Source organism: Drosophila arizonae, chromosome X (assembly GCF_054131065.1).
Source record: "Drosophila arizonae isolate 15081-1271.41 chromosome X, UAZ_ARI_1.0, whole genome shotgun sequence".
NCBI lineage: Eukaryota > Metazoa > Arthropoda > Insecta > Diptera > Drosophilidae > Drosophila > Drosophila arizonae.
In genome coordinates, this window is record NC_142927.1 from 13381615 (window position 1) to 13406878 (window position 25264).

Sequence of the window (25264 nt, forward strand, 5' to 3'; positions counted from 1 at the left end):
CGCAGATTTTACTATGTGCGCGAGCGTTCGTCTGTTTGTGTGCGCGTGTATGTGTGCGCTTGTGTATGCCTGTGTGTGTGTGTGCTTGTCTTGTCTTGAATTTCTTCTTCTGTTCCCGACAGTTACATTACGAGGCCAAAGAAAGTATCTTGGCTGGCTCGCGTGTATTTCGCGTTCGTCGCTCGACGAGTTCACACGTCTTTGGCTCGCTTGGCGCATCTAACACAGAATCCGAACAGTCGATTCTGAGTCTCCGTAACTAAATCCGAATTCCGCTCGGATCGTGAACGAGTCTCGTTTTTTGTCTCGTGCTCTCTAGCTGCAGACGCCGAGTGCCGCCAGTGCCAGTGTATTAAATTCTTTTTTTTTGTTGTATTTTGTATCTTGCTGTTGTTCTTTTCGCAATTACCGTTATTCAAATACACGCACACACACACAGAAAAAAACACACAGAGATTTAGCGGAGATCACAGAGTGAAGTGAGTGTTATTGTTGTTGTTGCTGTTGTCATTGTTGTTGTTGTCAGACACATAAGTTAACCCTGAGTGGGTAATTAAGCACTAAAAAAACACAACTGCATAGCAAAAAGAAAAGAAACAAAATTGAAAGAAAAACTCGTAAACTAAAAACGTATTTTTTTCGGTGTTTACATTTTTTTCTTATTTTTTTTTAATACATATTTATTTTATTTACTGTGCAACAAAAAGTTGTCAGAAACGAGAATTGTGTGCGTGCGAGGATGCCAATTGAACTCCAATCAGACCAAACTAGGACATAAGCCAAATGAAGAAGAAGAGCTTGCATTAAATACCGCTGCACAGCCTGTTGCATAGGGGAAACGGAGACGGCGAAGGGGATTAGGAAATTGAGGCTTCTGTTGCGGTGCAAACGGATTCGGCATTTCATGCTTTCTAATTTTTTCCAATTAGCACAAAAGCCGTCTGCCGTCTATCGTCTATCGTCTGTTGTCTGTCCTCTGTGCTTTTCTCGCTTGCTCAATCGAGAATCGAACAGAAAAACAAATCAACCGAAATCAAAGTTTTTCCCGGTTTCCACAAATATTATAAAAATCATTACGCACACATATCAAAACGACCCACAAAAAGTGGCTTGTCATCGTGTGCCCTCCCCCTTCCCACCTCCGGCTCCTTCCCCACAAATTCCCATATTCTCGTTACTTATTGACAATTTACCCAATGCCATTCACATTCTCCATTCACATACAACACACACACAGACACACACATAGTCATGCGCCTGCACCTGCATCTGTATTGCTGCTGGCTCCTTTTGCTCTCTTCGTCTGCGATCCACATACCAAGCGACAACCGCACACACATAGAAGAGAGGAGCGACTGAATGAGAGAGCGAGAGAGACGGCGCATAAAAGCGGCTGCGAGGGGAGTGAGCGAGCGAGCGAGCGAGCTTATGTGTCAAATGGCAACTAATCACTAATCAGTTGGCATCATCATTGGACTTTTCAACTCTTCAATGTGAAAAACACTTTATGATATGGCAGCCCCGCCTGCCCTCTCCCCTCGCACCCACCTCGCCACCCGCCGCCCCTCTACCGCATTTCACCTGAGTTGCTTGGCTGGTTAAGCAGTAAGCACTATGCTGTATGCTGTATGCTCTGGCTGCTTGGCTGGTTCCTATTTACGTTTACGTTTTACGTGCTGTGTCGATTTCACTTCAGCTTCTTCTTCTTCAGCGTACTTGCATGTTCTTCTTCTTCTACGACTACTACTACTACTACGACTACAACAGCAGCTCTTCGTTTCTGTTTTTTTTTTTTTTTTCGTATCGTAATTTATTTGATTTACTTTTATTTCGTCTTCTTTTTCATTTTTTTCCCTGGTACATTTTATGCACTCGCTTAAGAATTTAGTGCGACAAACACACACACACTCAAACTCACACACACACACACAGAGAGACATATCAGAAAGCTCTTATCGAGCGCAGCTTTCAAGGAGCAAGCGGCAAGTGCGTGCGCGCCAGAGACTTAAAAACGAGGACATTTGCTTTTCAACGGTAAGTGCTAAATAGTATAAGAGTCCCCGGGCATAAGTATAAGAGCGAACTAATTGATAGTGCCCATGCACATACATGTGTGTGTGCTCGTATACATATATAACTGCATTAGGGCTCTCCTCCTTGCAGCGCTGCCAGCGATTGCAGCGCTTGTTAATGTATGTTGGCAACGCCAATTATACAAGAGAATGTTAGCATTAACCGTTATATCAATTATACACTGTGATGTGTGCGAGTGTTGCTTGAAAAGTTGTACGTCCTTCAGGCTAAAATGCTAAACTACTTGATTATCTAAATATTACCTTAACTAGCTGTTATTCATTGTGGATTCCTTGGAATCCCAGTCTAGAAAAGTTGCCAAAAGTCTAACATTTTATATAGTATAGTCAATAGTTTTTCTGATTGGAAATCAACAAAGTCTTCACATTATAGTAAAAACTAGTTGGATCTATTTTAGCTGGAATCAATAAATATATTATTTACAAATCAATCCAATACAATCTAACAGAAATTCTATAAAATGATGTTAGCTTATATCTCTCTAGTTATTTCGCTGAGTGCATGGCCTATAATTAGACTTTAATGCGCATCTAATGAGTTCACATATCAATCAAGTCAAATCAAATCGAATCGCATCGCATCGCATTAAAACGCGTAGCAAATACAATGTACACACAGAGAGTCGAGCATACACTGAGCGAAAAGATCGGTGTTAAATGCATTTGATCCGTCTTGGAGCGCATTAAATGCACCGTTAACTACTTCGAATTCTAATCAAGCTGATGCGACAAACCAAAGAACGCCGCGCGGTGGCACAATAAACTCAATTCCGCAAACACACACACACACACATACAAACACTCGCACACACAGCAAAATAACATTAAGAGAGACAGGTAAGAAACACGCGACTTGGCCATAAATGCGATGCAACAGCTTTGCCATTTGCCAAGTTGTTGTTGTTGTTGTTGTCGCATCTGTTGCAAGTTGGCAACAGCTACACCTGTATCTACCTCTCTCTCCCTCTCTCTTTCTCTCTCTGTGTATTTCTTTCTTGGCCTCAAATCATTTGGTTTTCAAGCTCTGCAACACCCTAAGCAGACATCACATCGCATCGTTCATGTCACTCGAACAACTATTTGATCCATGGGCGTGTTCTGTCACTTTTTTCTCACTCTTTCTAGGGTATTTCTCTTGAGAATTGAGTCTAAGACAGTTGTTTATACAAAAAAACCCTCAGTTATTATAGACTCAAATTGATATATACCACGATTCATGGGAACATATTTGAAGATCCCTGAGAACGATCTTCATTCAGATAAGAAATTGTAGGATTGTATTAATACATCTATACAATATATATAATAATAATATATAATAATTTGTATAATAACTTAGGATCCTCTTAATTGATTTATTGAGTTTAGTTTCAGCTCGAAAAGCGTTAGAGAGAATGGTCTAGCTATAGCTTTAAAATCTAACTGGATTTGGCTATATATTTAGTCGGGCTTAGCCATTTTTTGCATCTGGTTGCTCGATTGGTATTTGAATTCAATTCACATTTGCTCATTGAACTCGACTCAGGTGTATTTTGGTTAGTCAACAGCTGTGGCTAAAAGCCAACAAAATGAACGGGTCCCCATCCCTATCCGCTTTCGGCCAACTCTTTGATAACGCATAATTTATGAGCTGTTGGCCAAGTCAATTGGATTTTGGCCAGCTACTTTTTTGTGCGGCACAAGAACACACACACACATACACACATTTACAATTCAGATAGAGATACAGCTACAGATACGTTTACAGCTTGGCTAACACGCGATTGGGCCCTGCCTCATAAAATGTTAATTTGCAGCTTAACAAGTATTTTCTTCTTCTGCTGCCTCGTCGTCTTTCAACAATTTCTCGATATCTTCATCTGCCTCGTCCGTCTCGTTGTCGTGTTTCTGGCGTCTAACTGTTCTTTGCCTTTCTACATGCGGTGGCAACACTTCCTCTCGCGCCCCTCTCATTTGAATGATGAATGAACGAGTGAATGAAATGGAAATCAGTTTGCATCTCGATAAGCCCAAATGAATGAAAAGGGAGAGTGAAGCTGGAGCTGGAGCTGAGGCCGCAGCTGTGGCTGAGGCTGAGTTGAAAGAACATGCAAGCACATTAAAACCCACAAATGAATATTCGAAAAGAAACTTACAGTCTAAACTGTAAATGCGAGAGAGAGAGAGCGAGATAGATTAATCTTTTGTTACTAACTACTTAACTATTTTTGGTATTGTATTTTTAGTTTTCCAAGCGAATTCGATAGATTGCAAAAGCTTTTCAGCTGGTATTTATTTGCTTGCTATGTAATACTGAATATATACTGTGAATGACAAGAGGCAGATTATTTTTATATTGTTTTCTAGAGAGTTTCTTTATTATAATATATTAGATGTTATTTTTGTATATAAAGACTTTAAATACCAATTTTAGTAGCATTCGAAAAAGTAGTTTTTAGTAGTATTTTAAGTTTGAAATTGTAATTGATAGAGCAAAATCATTTGTTCCAGTTGAGTTGGGCAACTCTAAGTGCATGTCAAATAACTAGCTACGTGTTAAATTTGACAATTAATTTGAGCATTAACATATATAATTATGTTTTAAATACCTGTGGGACTTATATTAAGTCTAATTTGACTCAGGGATTTGGATGCTTAGCTAAATGTTTAATTTGAAAGCAGCTTAAAAGCTTCAACAGATATGCAGTCTTTGAAATATATACATGTAGATCTAACTTCCAAACTTCATTCAGCGTGCTAGACATGTTAGTTAGCTACATGACAAATTTGACCTTCCAGTTCAAGACCTTTGGATGGGATTTGTTATTTATTGATCTTAACTTAAGTAGAAATCGCCGCAGTTTTCCAACAAACATTAGTTAACCACATGTCAAATTTGACATGACCTTAAAGCTATTATGAGCTCGTTGACGTAGCCAAGTAGCCTGTTATCTAGAGTCCCAGCCAATTCAGAGCTGAAGCAGCTTTGGCTTTAACGAGCAGACAAATTTCACACTTGCTGCTCGACTGTGGGTAATGCAGATATCGGATATGAGGCACATGTCAAGAGCACACGGAACGTCAGTCTGTCAATGATATGCAGCTTCGTCTCCCTCACTGCCTCTCCCTAGCTCCCTCTCTCTCTCTCCCTCTCTCTCTCTCTCTCTCTTGAATGAGATTTCAAATTTAAACATTGGAAAAGTCAGTGAGTTTGAGTGAAGTCTTCGAATCGTTTGCATATTGTCGTCAAATGAGTTAGTTTCCATGCGGCCGCATGTGGCAAGCGCTGATAAAGAGCGGCTGGGGCATTCGCAAACAAAACAAAAGGGCTCTGCCAGCAGCCATACCCAAAGGCAAACTTGTGCCAACTATTTGCTGCTGCTTTCTCGCACTCTTCTGCATGCTCGTCCCTGCTGCTGCTCCTCCTCCTCCTCCTCCTCCTGCTTCTTCTTTGTTGGGACATTTGACACGTTGTCGTGCCTTGACAACGGCAAAGCTCAAGAGAGAAAACTTTTCTAGCCCTTCGCGTCTTCCTCGCGCCCTCTGCCACGACCAGACAATTTGCATCTTGTGGCAAGCACAGATGCGCAAGCAGCCCAAAACTTGGCACTTGGCCAATTCCAATTCCAATTGCAATTCCAACTCCGATTCCAAATGCAGCCATTCAAGCCGCTTGAAATGCTTTAAGCAATCGCACTTCATTTAAATGGCATAACAAATTATCAAATATTATCATCATTAAGGCAATTTTACAGGCAGTTTGTGTAGCTGCATAAAATTTCAATTGGAAACCATCTGGCAACACTGTTGCCTAAAGGCGATTTAGATAACGGAATATATTACAACTTGTATAAATAATGTACATAAATATATTAAAATAATAATATATGAAACGAAAATAATGGGGGAAAAATAAATATGTTTAAAATATTTAAAAAAACAAATAATAATAAAAACTAAATGTATCAACAATGAAATTTAAATATTCATTAAGCTAAATTACAAAAAGTGTGAAAATAAAACACATAATTTTAGTGAAAAAATACACATTAGAAGCTTAAAGCTTTAAGGAATATTTATCAAAATTCAATAGTTCATGCTGAATTGATGTATTATAAAAAAAAAAGAAAAAGAAATTTTGAAAAAAAATAAAATTTCATAACTCTTCTTCAAATGATTTTATTTTTATTTAAATATTGTCATTGCTTTTATAGTATAAATAGTTTATTTTTCTTATATCCAACAAATTGTTTTATTGATTATTAAATCCATTAAAAATTATAAAAACTCTTTTTGAGAAAAAAAAAAAAAAATTACTAAATATTTTTGAGATTTAGTTATTAGGCAAAAATCCATAAATCAGACAAATGTGGCCATACAGCTAATAGATATAGTCGATCGATTTTGCTGAGCTATTAGTAAATTCCTTGAGGGATCGAATAAGAATCTAAGAATCTAATAGGAATGCTAAGAATCAAGCAACAATAATAACCTATGTATATAATATATAGATATAAATACAAAATTTGCTGTCAAGCTTTGACTCTATTATATACATTTTAAAAAGTTACATCTAATTTAAAATTTTACTGCATTATATAGCTTTTCTTTTTTTATGATTATTGTAAGTGTGGCTATTACATTGACCATGAATGTGTGGAGCGCCCAGAGGCCAGTGATGCCCATTAACAATTACCAACTAGACCAGTTCGGGCGCTAGAAACCAGTTTAATTAAAATCAGGTGCAAAAGAAAGTGAACCATTTTCATAAAAAAAAAAAATATATATATATATATATATATTATATATATATAAAATATAATACCATCTATATATATGTATGTATATCTGGTTTATAATTACCATTAATTCATTATGCACATAAATATTTGCAAAAAGGAAGAGAGAGAGAGAGAGAGAGAGACACCCACAGCGTGAGAGAAAGAGACAGAGAGGGAGATGGAAGAGTAAACAAAAAAAGTTTTATAAATATATGAGTAACTGCGTTTTTGTTCGGTGATTTACCGTTAAATACTTGCTGTCTGTGTGTGAAAATTCCGCTTCGATTGGAAAGTGGTCTTTTTCCCAAGCCCGAAAAAACAACAAACACACACACACACACACACATACATACACCGCCCGCTTTTGATAGCCGATACAAAAATGAGAAATGAAAAAGCCAAAATTAACCGCTAAGCGAGTTGCGTGAAAGAAAAGTGAAAACTGGGCGACAATTGGATTTTCCATTTCATTTCATTTCGTTTCGTTTCATTCCGCATCGTTTCGATACGTTAATGCATTATTATTTGGCATATGCCCCAATAAGCATATCAGCCACGCCCACCTGCTGCCAAGCGGCCAAGCCAAGGCAACTGGCCGCGTCGAGTGGAAATGCGGCTCTGTTAATTGGAACTGGCTGTGTGGCAGCAACTGTGGCAGCCAGCATTAACATTAATTAAGCGTTAGCGGAGCGTGCAACATGCTGCACGAAGCCCCCCTGCCCTCCTACCCCCTCACCAGCTGGTTGGCCACACGCTGCCTGCCACTTTCTTTGGCTTACATATTTAGGCCCGCCAACTCGCGGCTCAAATGCATCCCAAGACCAAGCCAGGCGCACTTAATTGGGCGCCATAGCGGTTGAATTGGTCGAAGGCGGGCTGGAGGAGGGGGAGAGGAAGGCACGTTCGTGTGGGGGAGTTAGATTGTAGCAGCTGCTGCCACATGCAAAACAGTTAGACGTAATGACGTCTGCACCGCTGCCGAGACTGCGATCGATCGATCCAACTTGGCTAAGATCAAGGCAAACAGTTGATGTTGTAGCTGTCATGGCTAGAGTCAATCGTAGAGACTCTCAATTAACTTTCTAGGTCACAGTCGGTGCTTAGCATTATATAATAGAGAACAGAGCTTTCGTAGAATTTCTTTTTAGTTTTTATTTTAAAAGCTGAAGCTTATCATGTTAATTATAAATATAATTAGACATATTATATAGATACTGCTATCAGACTCTATACAGATCATTTTATTTAAATCATATTTTCGGAGTTCGTTCTTCTTGTAAATCAACCTTATCTTCTGTCTCAGAATAATTTATTTCGATTGCCATGGCCTTCCCATGGCTATGAACCGTTGATTATCAGAGTCTCTTCCATATTATATGATTATAATATAGAGAACAAAGACCATCAATAAAAATTGTTAAGCACATCTCACAGATATTTTGCTAAATTGTCTTCTGCAATCATTATATCAATATTATATTTAATTGATATCACTAATAAATACACTACACTTCCTGCCTGAACTACATTAAAACTGTTTGCTAGCGAAATGATATCATATGATCTACAGTAAAGAAATTATGTTCTATGTAAGAAACTTAGATCTTCTTAGAATATATGAACTAATATGCAAACAGATTCTATATAGTTAAGACACATAGCTCTGTCAGATCTATACATAACTGTTTTGCGCTCTATAACTGCAACATATCCATATAAATTCAGGAAGTTGGTTTTCACTTCCAAATGGATTTATTGCAATATCTACTTTGTGGGGATTCGCACATGTTTGACAAGAAAGATTTCTTAATTTCTGATTAACATTAAACAGTTAGGCAAGAAAACAAAGAAGAGGAAGCGGTAGAGGTGGAGGTGGAGGCAGAAGTGGAGGTAGAGGTAGAGGTAGAGGTAGAGGTAGAGGTAGAGGTAGAGGTAGAGGTAGAGGTAGAGGTAGAGGTAGAGGTAGAGGTAGAGGTGGAGGTAGAGGTAGAGGTAGAGGTAGAGGTAGAGGTAGAGGTAGAGGTAGAGGTAGAGGTAGAGGTAGAGGTAGAGGTAGAGGTAGAGGTAGAGGTGGAGGCAGAGGAAGAGGTACGGTAGGGGTAGACTAATAGTGGGTTTGATGTGATCTACGCGACCTCAGCTCTGATCGAGAGCCGGTGCGACGCATCGGCCAATTAGCCAACTTAAAAGCGGGCAAAGAGTGAAATGTGCTGCCCAAAAAAGAGAAATTAATTGGGCGCAAATTAAAGACAAAAAACTTTAAAAAGAAGAAGATAATATAATAAAGTAAGACAAAAAAAAAGAAAAAAAAAAACAAGCAGATGTTTAGACTTTATAAGCAGACACTTTACCGTTGTTGAATCGCATTTCTATTGATTCATTTGTTGTTGGCTCTTTTATATTTGTTTTGTCCCCTCTCGCTCCCCATCTTCCGCTGCTTCGTTTTTTTTTTTTTTTTTTTTTTTTTTACAATTTACAGTTCTGCGCGCGATTCTGACCGCATTTTTGCGCTTGAATTCAAGCGGCCAGTGGAAGTAGCCAACTGTATCTGTATCTCTGTATCTGCATTTTGTATCTTTTTGTCTCATTGTATCTATGGCATGCACACAGCTGCCGGCTACTGTCTGTGTGTGTGTGTGTCCGCCTTTTGTTCGGGCTGTAACTCACAAATCGATTGAAAGCAGCTCAACACAATTTCGATTTCATTTTCACCTGTTGTTTGAGTTTAGCCCGCCCCCTCCTCACCAGCCCCTTTGGCGGTAAAAGTGCGCAAATAGCCAGGCAATCATAAAAGAGAAAAACAAACGGCTTCTTCTTCTTCTTCTTTCATCTCCTCCTCATCTGTTTCGCTTTGCTTTTATTATGATTGTGGGCTGGTCCATTTGAGTCACTCACTCACTCGCTCACCTGATTGACTGATTGATTGACTGCTTGACTTGGCCGGCTGATTGTTACCATGATTCATATAGCCAAAATGTCGGCGAATTGTCTTTCAACAAAATTGCAGTGAAAGTGCGAAAAGCTGCTTTTGACTTGGCTTAATCAAAATTATTTTGAGAACTCTCCACAAAATTTCTTTGTGAAATTGAACAAATTTTTATTTGAATAAGTTGTTGTTGTTGTTATTATTATTATCATTGCTGTTGTTGTTGTCATGCTCTATGAAATTTGTGGAGTTTGTTAGCCCCAACTAACAATTTTGGCCAGCAAATTTTTACAGCTAACAACAGACTTGCATTTGACATTGATAAATCTCATTAGACTTGGGCATAGTCAAAGTTGAGTTAACTTGAAGAGTTTTAATGGGGAGTGCACGACTAAATGATACCCAACATTTCCAATTTTCTGTAGTTAAAAATAATACTTGGCTTGATATAGAGAATTTGGTATAGATATATACATATATATGTATAAGTATATATGATATACACACTGAAAATCGGCTAAACAAAATCCGCCAAAACTAAAAATTCGCAATATTTTAAACATAAGTTTGATATCGTTTTCGATCTTATGGAATTTATGTAACAAATATATACATATATCGCTAACAATCGATGCATTGATGCATTGATAGAAGAATTGAATCGAATCGATTGTTCGCCCTGAGCATGAGATCAATTGAGCTGCTTTCAAAATTTCTCAATAAGCACAATTCACATTATATATTAATATAGTATTGGATATATTAGAGAGCATAATTGTATCCGATAAAGACAATACTTCGTAAAGCATTGACGATATCGAAATTTCGCATAAATGAAGCCAAACTCGAGTCTTTTTGTTAAATCTTTAGTGTTAACTTGATTGGCTTTCAATTTATTGTCATAAAAGTGAATTTACCCACTCCATATATTATCTCTATCTTCCTCCCTCTCTTTCTCTTTCTTACTCTCTTGCGCTTTCCCTCTCTTTGTCTTTCTCAACACAATCTCTCTAATTTTTAAGTTTTTTTCACTCTAAAATTTATGTATATATTTTTCATTTATTAAATTTGAGTAGCTTTAAATTATAGCCTCGTAATATCATAAAGCAAATTGCTTTGGCTGTTGGGGCGTTAACATAAATTGCGGCACAGATTTTGTTTTTGTTTCCGTTTTTTTTTCGGCAGCAAACAATGGGGCTTTGGCCCCTGGCCCCAGTGAAGGGAAGCCGCAATTCGTCGGGCTTCAAGCAACTTGTCGTTTACTTAATTTCAATTATGGCTTGTGGCTGCTCAGGTTAAATGCAAACTGAACCTGAATCGGACTTTGTGGATGGGAAAAATTTATTCTGTTTTCGCGGAGGAATGCGTTAAGCTCCTCAAGCCAATTGACGCTTAATGCTGATTAAAGCCATAAAGCCTTAGGTGCATATCTGTATAGTTGCTTATATTTGATAATGATCTATAGCTATCGATAGAACAATTTTCTTTATGGATTACCCCTCATAATGGTCTGATTAATGATTATAATACTTGATAATCTTTTAAGTAAAACTGAACTTCCCATTACATTTACCATTGAAATCAATACTAATCGATAGTTATCGATAGCTCATTAGTTTATATCTGATAGCCTTGAACAACAGCGATCATAGCAATTCTAGCCTAGCCGTCTCTATATGCAGCTTCCCATCTATCTTACACAACTTTCCGATAACTTCTAATATTTACAATCACTCGAATCTATCGATAGGTATACAAACTATGGAGTTGCTTGCTCAATAATTTAGCTCCTTTGTGGGTCACCAGCTGCAAAGAAAAAAACTAGACCAAGCGTGAGCGACAGGCGAAATGCATTTCGCACTTGGCACTCGGATTCGCATTCGCATTCGTCAAGCTCTCCCAGCGCGATTTTCGCAATTGGGCAATTTATTTTCATTAGCCGCATTCGCTATGCCACCCACTCACGCCAGATCTCGCCTCAGCTGTCAGCTAATCGGCGGTTGCAAGCACAGTGGGGCAGAATGCATAAAAAACCAGACAAAGAGAGAGAGAGTTATACGATAGTAGGCAATAGTACACTAGACTTATGCATGCTGATAAATAATAATACATACATACATATATGAATATATTCTGATATACTAATAATAGGCTCATAGAAATCTATTGCTCGTTCCTTGTCAAACTAGCTCAATCACCGCTGACCCATTGACCTATTTCCACCTATTTTTACCCATTTCATATCCATTCATGATTAAGCTTAAATGCTGTCCATTTGCCAACTAGGCGATTACTAATTACCACTTGTTTACTTAAACCTCACACCCATTTAAATGTTTATGAGCCCTAAAAGAGCTACATACACACATACATATACATATATGCAGTTCCCATTGCGTCGACTGTAAAATGTTTATTTCGCCTTAGTTTATTTGCCTTGAGGTTGGTCAGTTTGACGACTTCATCCGTAATCTCAACGGCGATTATTCGCAACTCCCTATAGGTAACATCACTAAAGATAACACTAAATGCTTAACACTAAGGCTATTTGCAGTCAATTGAATATAGACAATATATAGTGGAGTATATATCTATGTATAAGATTCTCTCCTAATTTCATTTATATGCTCTCATATCTCATAATTTCACTTGAATTTCATAGCATTTACAATCATTTTGCATCACTGTGCTCAGCTGCTACCCAAAAACTTGAGTCTAGGTCCACTCCCATGACATTTTCATATATATATTTGTCTTCAGTTTAAATACATACTTACGATTCTTCTTCTTATTATTCGCAGATATAGCCGCAGCGTCCACATCTCCAGCATGTGGAGCCCACAAAAAGGTCCTACACGGCTGTGGGACCTTAGACTTAGTAGCTGTATATTTATTTTACATTTAATGGTAAGTCACTTTGAATCATATAAACAAGATATATTTACAGATTATAGATATTACATTAAGCTATACTATAATTAATGGAATTTTCGGATGGTTTGATAAATGTAAGCTGTGTATTTGACTAAGATTTCTGAAACTTATAAAGAGAGAGAGAGAAAGAGAAAGAGAGCCTCCTTCAGCGAGTGAGGGAGAGTGAAAGAAGGAAAGAAAGAGAAGTACTGGTAAAATGATCGAGAGTAAGATCTCGAGACTAAGAATGAAAGAGAGTTCTTTAGCTATGCCAGATAGTTCATTGTTATGATAAGCTCTCCATTCGATTCGTTAAAAGAATTCGAATTCTCTTCGCTTTATTAGCTACTTTGTTTTACGCACCTGCTCAGGTGTCCCATAACTAATCGTCTCCATTATCTCTCCCGTAATGTTCAAGTAGTAAGAATATTAAATATGATAAGATTCTAGTTCCTCATGCTGATATTAACATTACTCGAACACTCGTTATCAGTTCGTGAGAGAAAGAAAGAGAAGGAGCTGTTGGACTATATCAAAACAATCAGTATTCTCCTATCTAACTCTATCTCTGTCTCTCGCATTGTTGTAGTTTGTTTACCTTGATTAAAAGTCAAGTTTTTGGCCAAATTCGGTCATGCTCGAAAAATTGTTGTTCTAGACATTAAAACTGTTATTAGGGATTAATTTCAATGAAGCGATCAATCGTAAAATTTATATTACTCACTGTGAGTTCAATATTTGCCGATCATCTAAAGTATTACTGGAAAACGTTTCTGTATAATGTAATGTACTTAGTCGATTACGACTATACAAATATAGCATATATTATACATTATATGATAAATTTGTATGTTATCCTAAAGATCTCTATAAAATACCTAAATATCTACTAATACTAATATACAGTAAAATCTCTATTCATGCTAAGTCTATAATTGAGCTTAGCTTGTCTCTCGGATCAAGAATAAATATGCTATATATAGGAATTCTTCCGCAACATTCTCTGGTGACAAGCATTTTCACAAAATCAGTATATCCAAGCTTACGACTTCAATGGACTTAGGGTATACAAAGCTAAGATGAAGATAGGATAGGAGGAGTCATTATAATCGCTTTTGTATGTAACTGTTTACATGTACATACGTAGGCAAAGATAAACAATTGAAATTATCGTCATGCTAGATGGTTGTTGTTCTAATGAAGCGCTAGGAATCAATCAATCCATCATTGAGTTCACTATGTATAGATAGAATCTATTTATATTGTTTATACAACTAATCAAAAATGAGTAGACCGTTTATATGAAATGATAATAGCAGACAGATAGAGAGACGAAAGAGAGAGAGAGAGAGAGAGAGAGAGCGGTAGACTGAGCTACAGATCAAGTAGTGCTCGAAAGAGAGAGTCACTGGGAGAGAGAAAGAGAGCAACATTTGACAATCACCTTCCATTCTGTATTTGTTTATATACCCTACGTGCATACCCTGTAATATATAATAAGCAATGCAAATGTCCTGCTGTTGTGTCAAGAAGTAAAACATTTTATTGTGAATAAAAAAAAAAAAAAAAAGAAGGCGTGGAAATAAATATGACTAAAGTTGGAGAGATACAAAGTATCCATGGGCAGCGGCCAGTTGAGCATCTCTAGAATGTCTCGCCAATTGGCTTGATCGTCAATTCGTGTATCTGGACATGCGGAGGTGTCTGGATGCAGTAGGTGATTGCATCGGCCACATCCTGCGAGCGCAGCATGGGGAAGTTACCGAGTCCGGTCAGTCTGTCCCTGTCGATGATTTCAGTGTCGACGGCGCCGGGACTGATGCTCTATAGGGGTAGGATGAGGAAGACATTAGCAAACTATCGATAGTTCCATTTTTTCTGGCTACTCCAATTGGCACTCACCGTGATCTTTGTCTTGGAGCCCTTGGCGAGGAACTCTTGGCGCAGGACCTCGGTCATGGCGGTGATCGCATACTTTGACGACGGATACATGTTCATGCTGACGTGCGGCACAATGGGCACATGGTGGCCGGCAATGCTGTTCACGATCACGATGTGTCCGTCGTCGACCTTGCGCCGCTGCATCGACTGGAAGGCCTCGCGTGTGCACCAGCTGACGCCCAGCACGTTCGTGTCGAGGATCTCGCGCAGCGCTTTGCCGTTGTCGGCGTCCACGAGGAACACGTTGTTGCGCACAATGCCCGCATTGTTCACCAGGACATCGGCGCCGCCCAGCTCCTGGTCGATCCAGGCGAACGTCTCGATCACCTGCTGCTCCACGGCGATGTCACAGACGCGATAGTAGAAGCGCTTGGCCTGATCCTCCGGCAGCTGGGCCTTCAGCTCCTGCAAGCGATTCTCGCGACGAGCGAGCGCCACCACGATCATGCCCTTGGCCACCAGATCTTTGACGCTGGCGGCTCCAATGCCCGAACTGGCGCCAGTTATGACGGCCACACGATTCACCCAACGATTCATGTTGATATCGCAAATATTTATTTACTTATGACGTGACGCCGCTGAGCTTTTTGCGCTTCGACTGAACCCCAAAGTCTCCAGCCGCCTCGTTTTTATAGGCCCCAAGAGTCCAAGTGTCTGGCTGCGTGCCTCTCATAATAATACATATACAATATATACAATATGTGTACGTCCATATCTACGTACGTTATGCTTGGCGTTACGAAATAGTCGTGTCATGCTGATAATCTATTAAGCGCTATCCAGCCGGCATTTTCTAACCTTGAAGCGCTTTAACACTGGCAGAGCGAGAGAGAGAGAGAGAGAGAGAGGGGTAGAGATGTTTGTGCTTATCACAAAATTATCTCTCGCTCACTCTCTGTCTCTCTATCTAACTCTTTGTGTGTCCCTACGATCATCCAGATTGTTTATCACTGAGATCAAAACAAGTTCTGCTTGAGAATATTAGCGAAGAGCTATGACAATTGAGCTATATAGTATATGCATATGTATATAGTTATGATTGGTATGATCGGTATGTTTATTTCTATAAGCTGATATCTGAGCTGAGCAGCTACTCTATACATTTGATTTGATTTTTCTAAATGGAGCTCATTTATACAAAGTAGATAATGTCTTGCTATATAATTGATTATAATCGTATAGGATTGATTTGTTATCAAAATATACAACGGGCTATTGCATATGAAAATATGAATATATATGAAATCAAATATAAATGATCATATACATCAGCAAATACATATACATATAATATATATAGAATAATTATAATAATGTCCATAATAGAGCAACAAATTGGCGACTTTTATTTTTACCTGTATTCCCTTCGTGCCATTAATTAAATATAATTAACATATTCATAAATATTGTTGTATATACTCGCTCAGAAAGTTCAACTGAGCATATCGGCATACCTAACTGATATATTTTTGAACGATATTTTATAAAAATTAAATTTGTTATAAAAAAAAAAAAAAAAACAAATTAAATTGAATGATCGATCGATAAATCTACTATATATTTAGTATTTATTATACAATATTACTCTCTAACTCTTTATAGACATGCTTGACGGATTGCGCGTGCATGGCGCAGTCGTCTACGCCCAATCGCATATTTATTTTTAATTCATTTTTATTTATCATGCGAATTTGTTTGCTTCTCCAGCTTCGAATTTGTTTTATCGTTTGTTGCGCATTTTAATTCAATATAATTATAATGAAATTAACTTAATCAGCATTTGAATTCTGTGGGACACACACACGCAAAAACATGAAACTTATGCAAAATGAGCTTGTTGATGCACCCTGTAAACATTTCATTAAATGGGGTATATTAGCCTAAATAGATTCTTCTTATTATTATTATTATTATTATTATTATTATTATTATTATGTCGACGTGATCAACAAACAAAATTATGAAAGAATTACTTTAATCATGATATATGTATGTATATAGATCATAGATAGATAGAGTAAAATAGGAGAAGAAATATACATATAAAGCCTTTATCTCAATTTCGTTCTCTACATATCTTTTTTTTTTTTTCCTCTCGCCCTTTTTACTCTTCGTTATTCTTCTCTCTCTCTTCTCTCTTTCTCAAGCTTTTGCATTCCTTCTCATACATTCTTTTTGTCTCTTTCTATCCCTATATATAAGGATCTTTATCCCTCTCTCTCTTTCTCTCTCTCGCTCTCTCCATCTCTTTCTCTCTCACTCTCTCTCTTTCTCTCTCTTGCTTCCTCTCTCTCTCTCTCTCTGCCTCTCCCGATCTCTTATAAATATTAACTTAAACAACTTCAGTCTCGTATACCATAGATTACATGCGCTTTTACAGGGTATACCATAGTTATCTACTTCAAACATGTTGACTTCAGGACAAGCTAAAATGCTATTTATATAAATGTCGCACTACACAGCTGACTTAACTATGTACAATATTTATATATCGTATATACGCATATACCAACTCTTCTAGATCCTCTCAAATAAATATTTTCTGGGAGTATGTCGAAATCTTAGATTCACGACAATAATAGACTTGGATGCTGAATGCTCCCTGACTGAGACTCAGAGGATGCTCTCGTCTGGCATCTGTGCTGCGGGCCAGTGCAAATGCAGACACTAATCAGGTTGTGCAGTGTAGTTGCGCTGCAGACAATTTGGCACCGTCTTTGCGCCAGCACAGCTGTCAGTCAGGCCAGGCTGGCTGCCAAAGTGGGCGTGGCATTTTTGAATGTTGCTGTTGTGTGTGGGGATCAACTTTTACTGCAAGTGCAGCTAGAAATTCCATTTGCCGTTCGATTAAAGCCAACTCAACTCAAAGACCTCGTCTAGGAGCTCTGCACTCTCGTGTGGCAGGCTCTTGGGGCAAGTATGCAAATATAGGCAGAGGCAGAGGCTGCTTGGAATTTGCTTTCTCAATGCGAAGCGGAAACTTGGCCCGCTGCATTTCGTTTTTATTGGCAACATGTTTGGCGGGATGTAATTAAAAATAAATGTATGTATGCCATATGGATCGAATATGAATAACAATAAATCGATTGATTTGCAAGGCCGTCGACTGAGTGAGGGGCGCGACGGGACGGTGCGGGGTTAACGTACTCGAAAACCTATCTGGCAACGCTGGCAACTCTATGTATTTACCCAGCCAAAGTCAAGTCCACAGCAAATGCCATGCCAAAACCAAAGCCATTCCAGTTCCAGTTGCAAGTTGCAAGTTGCAAGTTGCAGGTTGCTTGCTGGCTGTTACCTGTTGCTAGCAGGTGGCAGCAGCAACAGGTGTCAAGTTTTGCCAGTGGGAATCGCGTTAATTAGAAATTATAACGGTCTACATATCTGGTTGTCAGTCTCATCAGTTAAGATCTACAAATGCACGAACATAGAAAACTGCTCAAAAAAGAGAGAGAAACGAACAGAAGAAGAAGCAGAAGAAGAAGTAGAATATAATCATCATAATAAATTACATCCAGAAAAGTCAATTAACACGCCGCAAACTGTAGCCAAGCTACTTTAAGGCTTTGATAACAATTCTCACACTTGGCCAAATGTGTAGCAAAGCGAAACCAGTTAAGAAATAACTCAAATATCTCGCCAGCCATCAACTGCGCCCTCAGCTCAGACCTTGTCTGCGCTTCAAGTTAGAGATTCTTTGATTCGGTTTGATATGCTGGCAGTTAGATTGAGCTGGATCTAAGAGTTTCTCTATGAGGTGGCTTAAAGCTCCTTTCGGCTCTAGAAAGCTGAAGCTTTATTTTGGGTGTTAAGCTTACAATATGGTTGCAAGCTACATTGCAAGACACTCTTCCCTCTCTCTCTCTCACTCTCTTTTTCACTCTCTCTCACTCTCTCTCTCTCCTTTATACTTTGATTTAGGAATTCAATCTTAGCTCATTTGGGCAGCTACTAGAAAATATTTTCGTTCTGGAAAAACTTACTCCGAGCTTAAAGTTACAATGTGACTAAAAACTACTTCACAAGTCGTATAAGTACTCTCATAACAAGTTCATTTAGACGTTAGTTTGATATGATTTTGCGAGCTACCGTGGGTGCTCGTCTAAGTCTCTATCCGAAATCCTATTGGTTCTACAAAGCTGGAGCCTTACTCGTCAAGTTAGTTTGAGTCTCCGGTAAAAACATTTTGATTTTAGATAACGGGAGACTAGCACTGATGTTAAACTGTACAAGTTGATCAAAAAGACAGATGGTTATAGAAGCTAGTTTGATATTATTTGGGTAATTTTGGTATGTGAGCTGGCTTCAGAGTCTATTAGAGAAGCCCTGGAGTCTGTCTATGTAGAAGTCGAAAATTTTTCTTCGAGTATACTAAATGATTAGTTTAGGTTAAAAAGTCACCAAAACTACTTTTCGAGACAGTCGAAGCACATTTGGTATACTGGAAATGTAAAATTAGTACTGAAATCATATGTGAATAGTCACATGTGATTATCATATTATATCATATGTGAATAGTAAATTTCAATACAACTCAAACATCCAATTTAAGCTCTGATTTAGTCCACACTTCATGAAAGCTAATGAGCTTTTTCAAGCATCATTTTAGCTGTCAGTTAAGTCATCAAGAACTTTCCCATAGGCCACTGGCTACAGTGAAACTGCCACGGCTAAGCCTTTCATTCATATAACAATATCGACAACTAATCTTGTTAAACTGCTTTACTGCTCCGTTTACAGTTTAGTTTAGTCATAGCTGGTAATGAACTGTGGCCCATGGATCGGCCAGATGGTATGCCAAACATAGTTTCACTGGAGGTCATGTGCGGTAAGGATCACATGGATGTCCACTTGACGTTCTCCAATCCCTTCGAAGGCATTGTCAGCTCCAAAGGTGCGTAAGCCCAGACCTAAACCCAATCAGAGAACGATTTAATTTACTCTCCTATTTCTATTGAGCAGGACAGCACAGTGATCCACGTTGTGTCTATGTGCCACCGTCGACGGGCAAGACGTTCTTCTCGTTCCGCATCTCGTACTCACGCTGCGGCACCAAGCCGGATCTCAATGGCCAGTTCTATGAGAATACGGTAAGTGGAACGAAGGGAACGAAGCGTGGGAAGGTGATCTGAAGGGATAGTGATCAAAGGGCCTTGGTAAATTGATCAATAATGCTGTTAATACCGATCATAGTTCCTGCTCTCTAACTTCAATGACCATTAGCCTATCTATAGTAGTACTGAGGGTAGAGCAGAATGATCATAATAATGCTAATACTATAGATGGATCACATAAGTGATGCTGCCTAGAAAGTGATCGTGCAGTTTGCTGATAGCCTCAGCCCCGATAGATATCCTTCATTGATAGTAGCCGGTATTGTGTAAAGCAGGATCATTACAATTACAATTAACTTGATAATCAGTTTCATTATTATTCATCATTATTGAGAGAGTGTGACATACTGACATGAAAAGCCAGCATTAATATGAACAAATGAACGCAGGGCAAAGAAAAAGGATCATTAATTGTGAACGGCGATCAGCAAACAGAGCTCCCTAATGAATATTCCCATGGAGCCCGAATGTGAATGATCATACAGATAGCGTACGATCCGTATGCCAAAAGCAGACCCATGGGAGCATTGATCACACTGAGCCGCACCGCATAACCGATCACCGATTAGCGATCGCTAAGCGTCGAGTGCTTTCCCACGTCCCCAACGTGCTGGGCATTCACCTGCTCGGGGGCCCTGGCAGTTGGGCCCATTTACTTAACCCACTAAATCGCTAACCGCTAAATGGCATATTGTGACCGCAGGTAGTCGTGCAGTATGACAAGGATCTGCTGGAGGTCTGGGACGAGGCGAAGCGCTTGCGCTGCGAGTGGTTCAACGACTATGAGAAGACCGCCTCCAAGCCCCCAATGGTAATTGCCGATTTGGATGTAATACAGCTTGACTTTCGCGGTAAGTAACGTGGGCCCTTGGCCGTTTCTTTTCTCTCCTTTATTGCTTCCCAGTGAAATGTGGTCAAGAAGGGCATAAGGCTAAGGCAGACAACAAACTTAGTCTGTATGCGAGCTCAAGTCTGTCATTTGCTCTACATTTCAGTTAGTAACAGCTTGTCATTCGATATATTCATATATTTAGTTTATTAATTTCAAATTCGTTATCTATCGATAAATATCGATAATATTCATACAATCTATTTTTTTATAACCCCCAAAGTATTGAAATATAGATATTTTTATATTTTTTATGAAGTAACAAATCACTCAATACTTGAAATATCGATAAATATCGGTTGCAGGCGAGATTCATATCAGCTTTAAATATATGTCTAAAACTTTTAAAACCTATATGTATATAGCATAAAAATGTAAATATAATGATAATAATTTAAATGTTAGACAACCGATAAATATCGATTTCAGACTAGATTGCTTGATATAAATTTTTAAATATATATCAAAAACTCCTAAAAGCTGTATGTATATATCCCAAAAATGCAATTAAAATTATATTCTATTGTTAATCGATAAATATCGATTACACAAAGCTTACACATTAAGCACTTTTCGCATCGTATAAGCGCCATGCGAGACATTGCCTAGGCTTTGGACTTGCAAATGATATATCAATTTGGACATTACAGGGTATCTGTTCGCCGTGCCTGTACTTTCCTTTTTCAATTAGCTGACCCAAAAAAAAAACAAAAAAAAAAAACCAATGTAATTATAAGTATATAACATTTCTCTGCTCTCCTCCGCGCAGGCGATAATGTTGATTGCTGGATGGAGATACAGCATGGCAAAGGACCCTGGGCGCCGCCGGTGAGCGGGATAGTGCCGCTAGGATCAACGCTCACTCTGGTCGTGGCCATCAATGACTATCGCGGTAAGTGCGCCATTCAATCAGCCAATCAATCGAGCAGTCAATCAATCTCTCACTCTCTCTCTCTCTCTCTCTCTCTCTGTGCAGGTGAATTCGATATGCGCGTCAAGTCTTGCGTCGCCTCGGACGGATCGGGACATGTGATCAATTTGTCGGACGAGTTTGGCTGTGTGCTGCGTCCCAAGATGATTTCGCGATTCCTGAAGGCGCGCGCCCCCGACGAGCGGGCGACGGTGATTACGTATGCCTTCTTCCATGCCTTCAAGTTTCCGGATGCGCTCAGCGTGCACATCAAGTGCAAGGTGGAGATCTGCCGGCATGGCTGCCTGGATCACTGCCAGAACACGGTCGCCGGCGACGGACTGGGCCCGGCCATTAGCAATGCTCATGAGCGCAAGGATGTGCACATTGGAGATGCGATGGGCAGCAGCAGCAACAACGATCTGCACAGGGATCTGGCCATGCCGCCGGCTGGCATGGGCCATGGCTCGCAGAGCCAGATACATCACGGCCTGGGCATGGGCTCGTCCATGGGCATGGACCATGACATCTTCTACGATGACATCATACACGATCACAAGCAGAACATGGGCGGACCTGGCCCCGATCTGTACGAGGAGAAGAGCGGCAGTCTGCAGCCACGGCCCGTGCACGAGGATCCCGAGGAGGAGGTCGATCTCTCCGATTTGTTTGGCGACGACGATCTGACCGGCATGGATGGCGACGGTGAACGCTATTTGGGCTTGAAGAAGAGCGGCAAATTCCCGCACGGGCCACGCCAGCTGGAGGCGCAGAAGCGCATGGGCGTGCCCATGGCCGGACCACGCTCCCTGGAGCCCAAATCGGATCTGGACGATGTGCCGCGTCCCGTTTACCGGCCGCAAGCCGAGGCGCTGAAGAAGCCGCGCGAGGATCACATCGATCTGGACGAGCCGATTGCCAACAGCTCCGCGGAGTCTAAAACGACAGAGTCGCCGTCAGACAGTCAGCGGCGTCGCCGGCGTCGTCGATCGCTGGTCATCTCCGATCGCAAGGTGCGCAGCGCCGATGTCGGAGTCAGCGGTCTGTACGATGTCATCTCCGAGGCGGATCTGGCCTTTTCGCCGGACTCCAAGCAGGAGGCGGTCACCGTCTTTCAGGGCAAGATCAGCGAGGAGGTCGTCTATGGCATCTGCATGCCGGTGCCCGGCTTCAGCATACTCTTCATCGTGGTCATCTCGGCGACCATTGTCTCGGCGCTGATTGCCGGCTCGCTGCTCTATCGCTATCAGCTGCAGAAGGAGGCGCTCGAAAAGCACACGCCCATGCCGGTGCCGGGCACCCTGGCCTCCTGGATGACGTTGCGACTCTTCCGCTTGCGGCACCTGCAACAGCAGCAGCAGCAGCAGCAGCAGCAACAACAACAGCCGCAACCGTTGCCCACTCCCGTTGCTGGCCATGAAACGGTGCAGTGAGCCGATTGCGATAAGCGCCCCAACTTGAGACCAAGACAGCCCCCACACCCTTGCCCCCTTCCTTGATATACCCTAGATCGTATCCCACAACGTAATTAATTAATTAATTTTTTTTTGTATTTTTTTTTTTTGTGTAAACACAAAGAAAAATGCCCAATTGACTGGCAGGTTTTGCACCTGCGCCTAATTCGAATTCCAATTCAGCACACTTAGAAGAAAAGAAAGAAAGAGACAGAGAGAGTAGCAAGAAATCTAGTAAAAAGACAAAACAAATTGGAAAGGAACAAGCAATCGATATAAGTCGAAAGTTTGTTACAGCTTCACAATTGAGAAAAAGAAATTTTCACACACATTTAGTTCTAAGACCGAAGAAACGATGTGAAATGGAACATGCATCGATTTACGCTTTGAAATGAATGAATAGAGCACATGGAATGTAGTGAAACCAATGGAATAGAACATTCCTGTATTCAATTTTATAGTTGGTCACAAAGTGCAGATACCGAATGGAATGGAACAGACTTCATTTCGTCTTCCATTAGGTTGCCACAATTAAGAGCGAGAGAGACGACAAGGAACTAGTTCAACATGCTTTGACGCATGAAGTCTGAGCGGAACGAAATAGAATGAAACACAACTAAGTTCACTTCCACATGTTTTAGTTAGCTGAAATGAACTACAACTGCATTCGAATTGACTAAGACAGGCTAATGAAACAATATGGAATGGAACACCCGTCGCCCTCATCTCAGCTAGGCACTACTAAAAACACAATCAGTTGATACAACTCCAGAGCGTTGCATTCGATGTTCCGCTCCTCACACACAAACACACAAAACTTTTTTTTTTTTTTGGTGCTGCATAAAATATTTATTTATTATGTGTATTTTTTTTTATTGGGTGCATTTAGTCGTAAAATTTGCAATAACAATAACAAAAAAAAATATTACAAATACAAAGTAGAGTTTTTTGCCCGATGTAATCGTACTTCTAAATAGATCATCAACGCACATGCTTAATGTTAGGGGACACTTATTTATTTATTTAACTTATCTTAATCTGTATAAGAATCTTATCTATATCTCACTCTATGCTAAACCATTGAGAGAATTGCGTAAAATTTGTGGAAATAAAACTCAAACAGTATATTTCAAATTTCAGTCAATTTGGCAAATTTTATGCGAACACAAAACAAAAATTTTAGTTGAAATTTAACGAAAACTTTTATTTTCATATATCATCTAAATTCACACAGAGCAGTTGTACATATATGTATCTCTATTTAGATTTGGTCTACTTTTTTGGCATATTCATCATTTATTTGATTCCAAAATTGGGTATAGCTGATCTATGTGAATTTGGCCTTATGTATTTATTACCTATTTAAACAGCTAGAAAATTATTATTAGAGAAATGGAATAAAGACAATAAAACAAGAAAAAAAAAATACAAAATATATATAATGCAAAAAATACAACAAAGTAAAATCGGTTGTAGAGGCCAAATAATTTATACAATCTTTATAAAACTAAATTTTTTTATTAACGCTCGTAAAGCTGAATAAAAGAACAGAGAAATTTCGGAAAATTGTAGCGAACTAAAGGCAAAATGATAATAAATTATAGTTAAGATTAAATATACTATAAATATGATAAATCATGGCGTGCTTTTTATTCCTCTTTTTTTTTGCAGCTCGTGGTGAGTAATATTGTGGATCGTTGATGAGAATCCTTATATCGTAGTATCCATCAAATCCCTCCCTATTTCCCTGTCTTTTCTTTTGTATTCATTAAGAAAGTTTTAAAGTATGGGAGTGGTAGTTCTTCGAGTGGTTCAGGGAATCTTGTAGTCGAGCAGTCTCGACTGGATCACTTTCACTTGTTCCCACCTGGCATTATTCATCTACAATCTATTTGTCTTTGTTTCTCTTTGTCAATACATATATCATATATGTTAAATATGTCTACCTATCAATTTATTTATCCAAATATCTATCAATTTATCTATCTTCCAACATCGATAGAGCTGAAACAGATATGCATACTTACTCTTAAGGCAATTTAGTAATTTTCGCCCCATTCTCCACGCTCAACATGCTCTCCACTTAATGTGAAGTTTATGCAGGTTTCGATGATAACTAGTATAAGCAAAAGGTTACCTGAAATACTAGGAGGAATGCGATCTGTATGTATCAACATTTTTATTGGCCCTTAAACGTTTCCATTCATTTGAAATATTTTGAAATGTTTTTGAAACTTTCATTTGTGAGCGAGATAAGATCTGGTGAA

The 25264-nt window shown here is 39.3% G+C and overlaps 2 protein-coding genes across 4 annotated transcripts; one reads left to right on the top strand and one right to left on the bottom strand.

The window, feature by feature from the left end:
• On the top strand, positions 1 to 24430 carry m (zona pellucida domain-containing protein miniature). Of its 3 annotated transcripts, none has more exons than XM_018014127.2 (8): positions 1 to 479; positions 1882 to 2034; positions 12581 to 12686; positions 19371 to 19524; positions 19593 to 19720; positions 20448 to 20595; positions 21403 to 21525; positions 21610 to 24430. In XM_018014127.2, the coding sequence occupies exons 3-8, from the start codon at positions 12609 to 12611 to the stop codon at positions 22974 to 22976; spliced, it is 1998 nt and encodes a 665-aa protein (XP_017869616.1). In that variant the 5' UTR covers positions 1 to 479; positions 1882 to 2034; positions 12581 to 12608; the 3' UTR covers positions 22977 to 24430. The 3 variants fall into 3 exon arrangements, with proteins under 3 accessions (XP_017869616.1, XP_089329965.1, XP_089329966.1); XM_089473839.1 differs by having other exon boundaries at positions 1889 to 2034; XM_089473840.1 differs by having other exon boundaries at positions 1 to 349; positions 1889 to 2034.
• On the bottom strand, positions 14208 to 15250 carry LOC108618236 (farnesol dehydrogenase). The gene is made up of 2 exons (XM_018014166.2): positions 14595 to 15250; positions 14208 to 14516 (listed from the first exon to the last, which is right to left on the bottom strand). The coding sequence occupies exons 1-2, from the start codon at positions 15168 to 15170 to the stop codon at positions 14337 to 14339; spliced, it is 756 nt and encodes a 251-aa protein (XP_017869655.1). The 5' UTR covers positions 15171 to 15250; the 3' UTR covers positions 14208 to 14336.
• Positions 24431 to 25264: the final 834 nt, after the last annotated feature.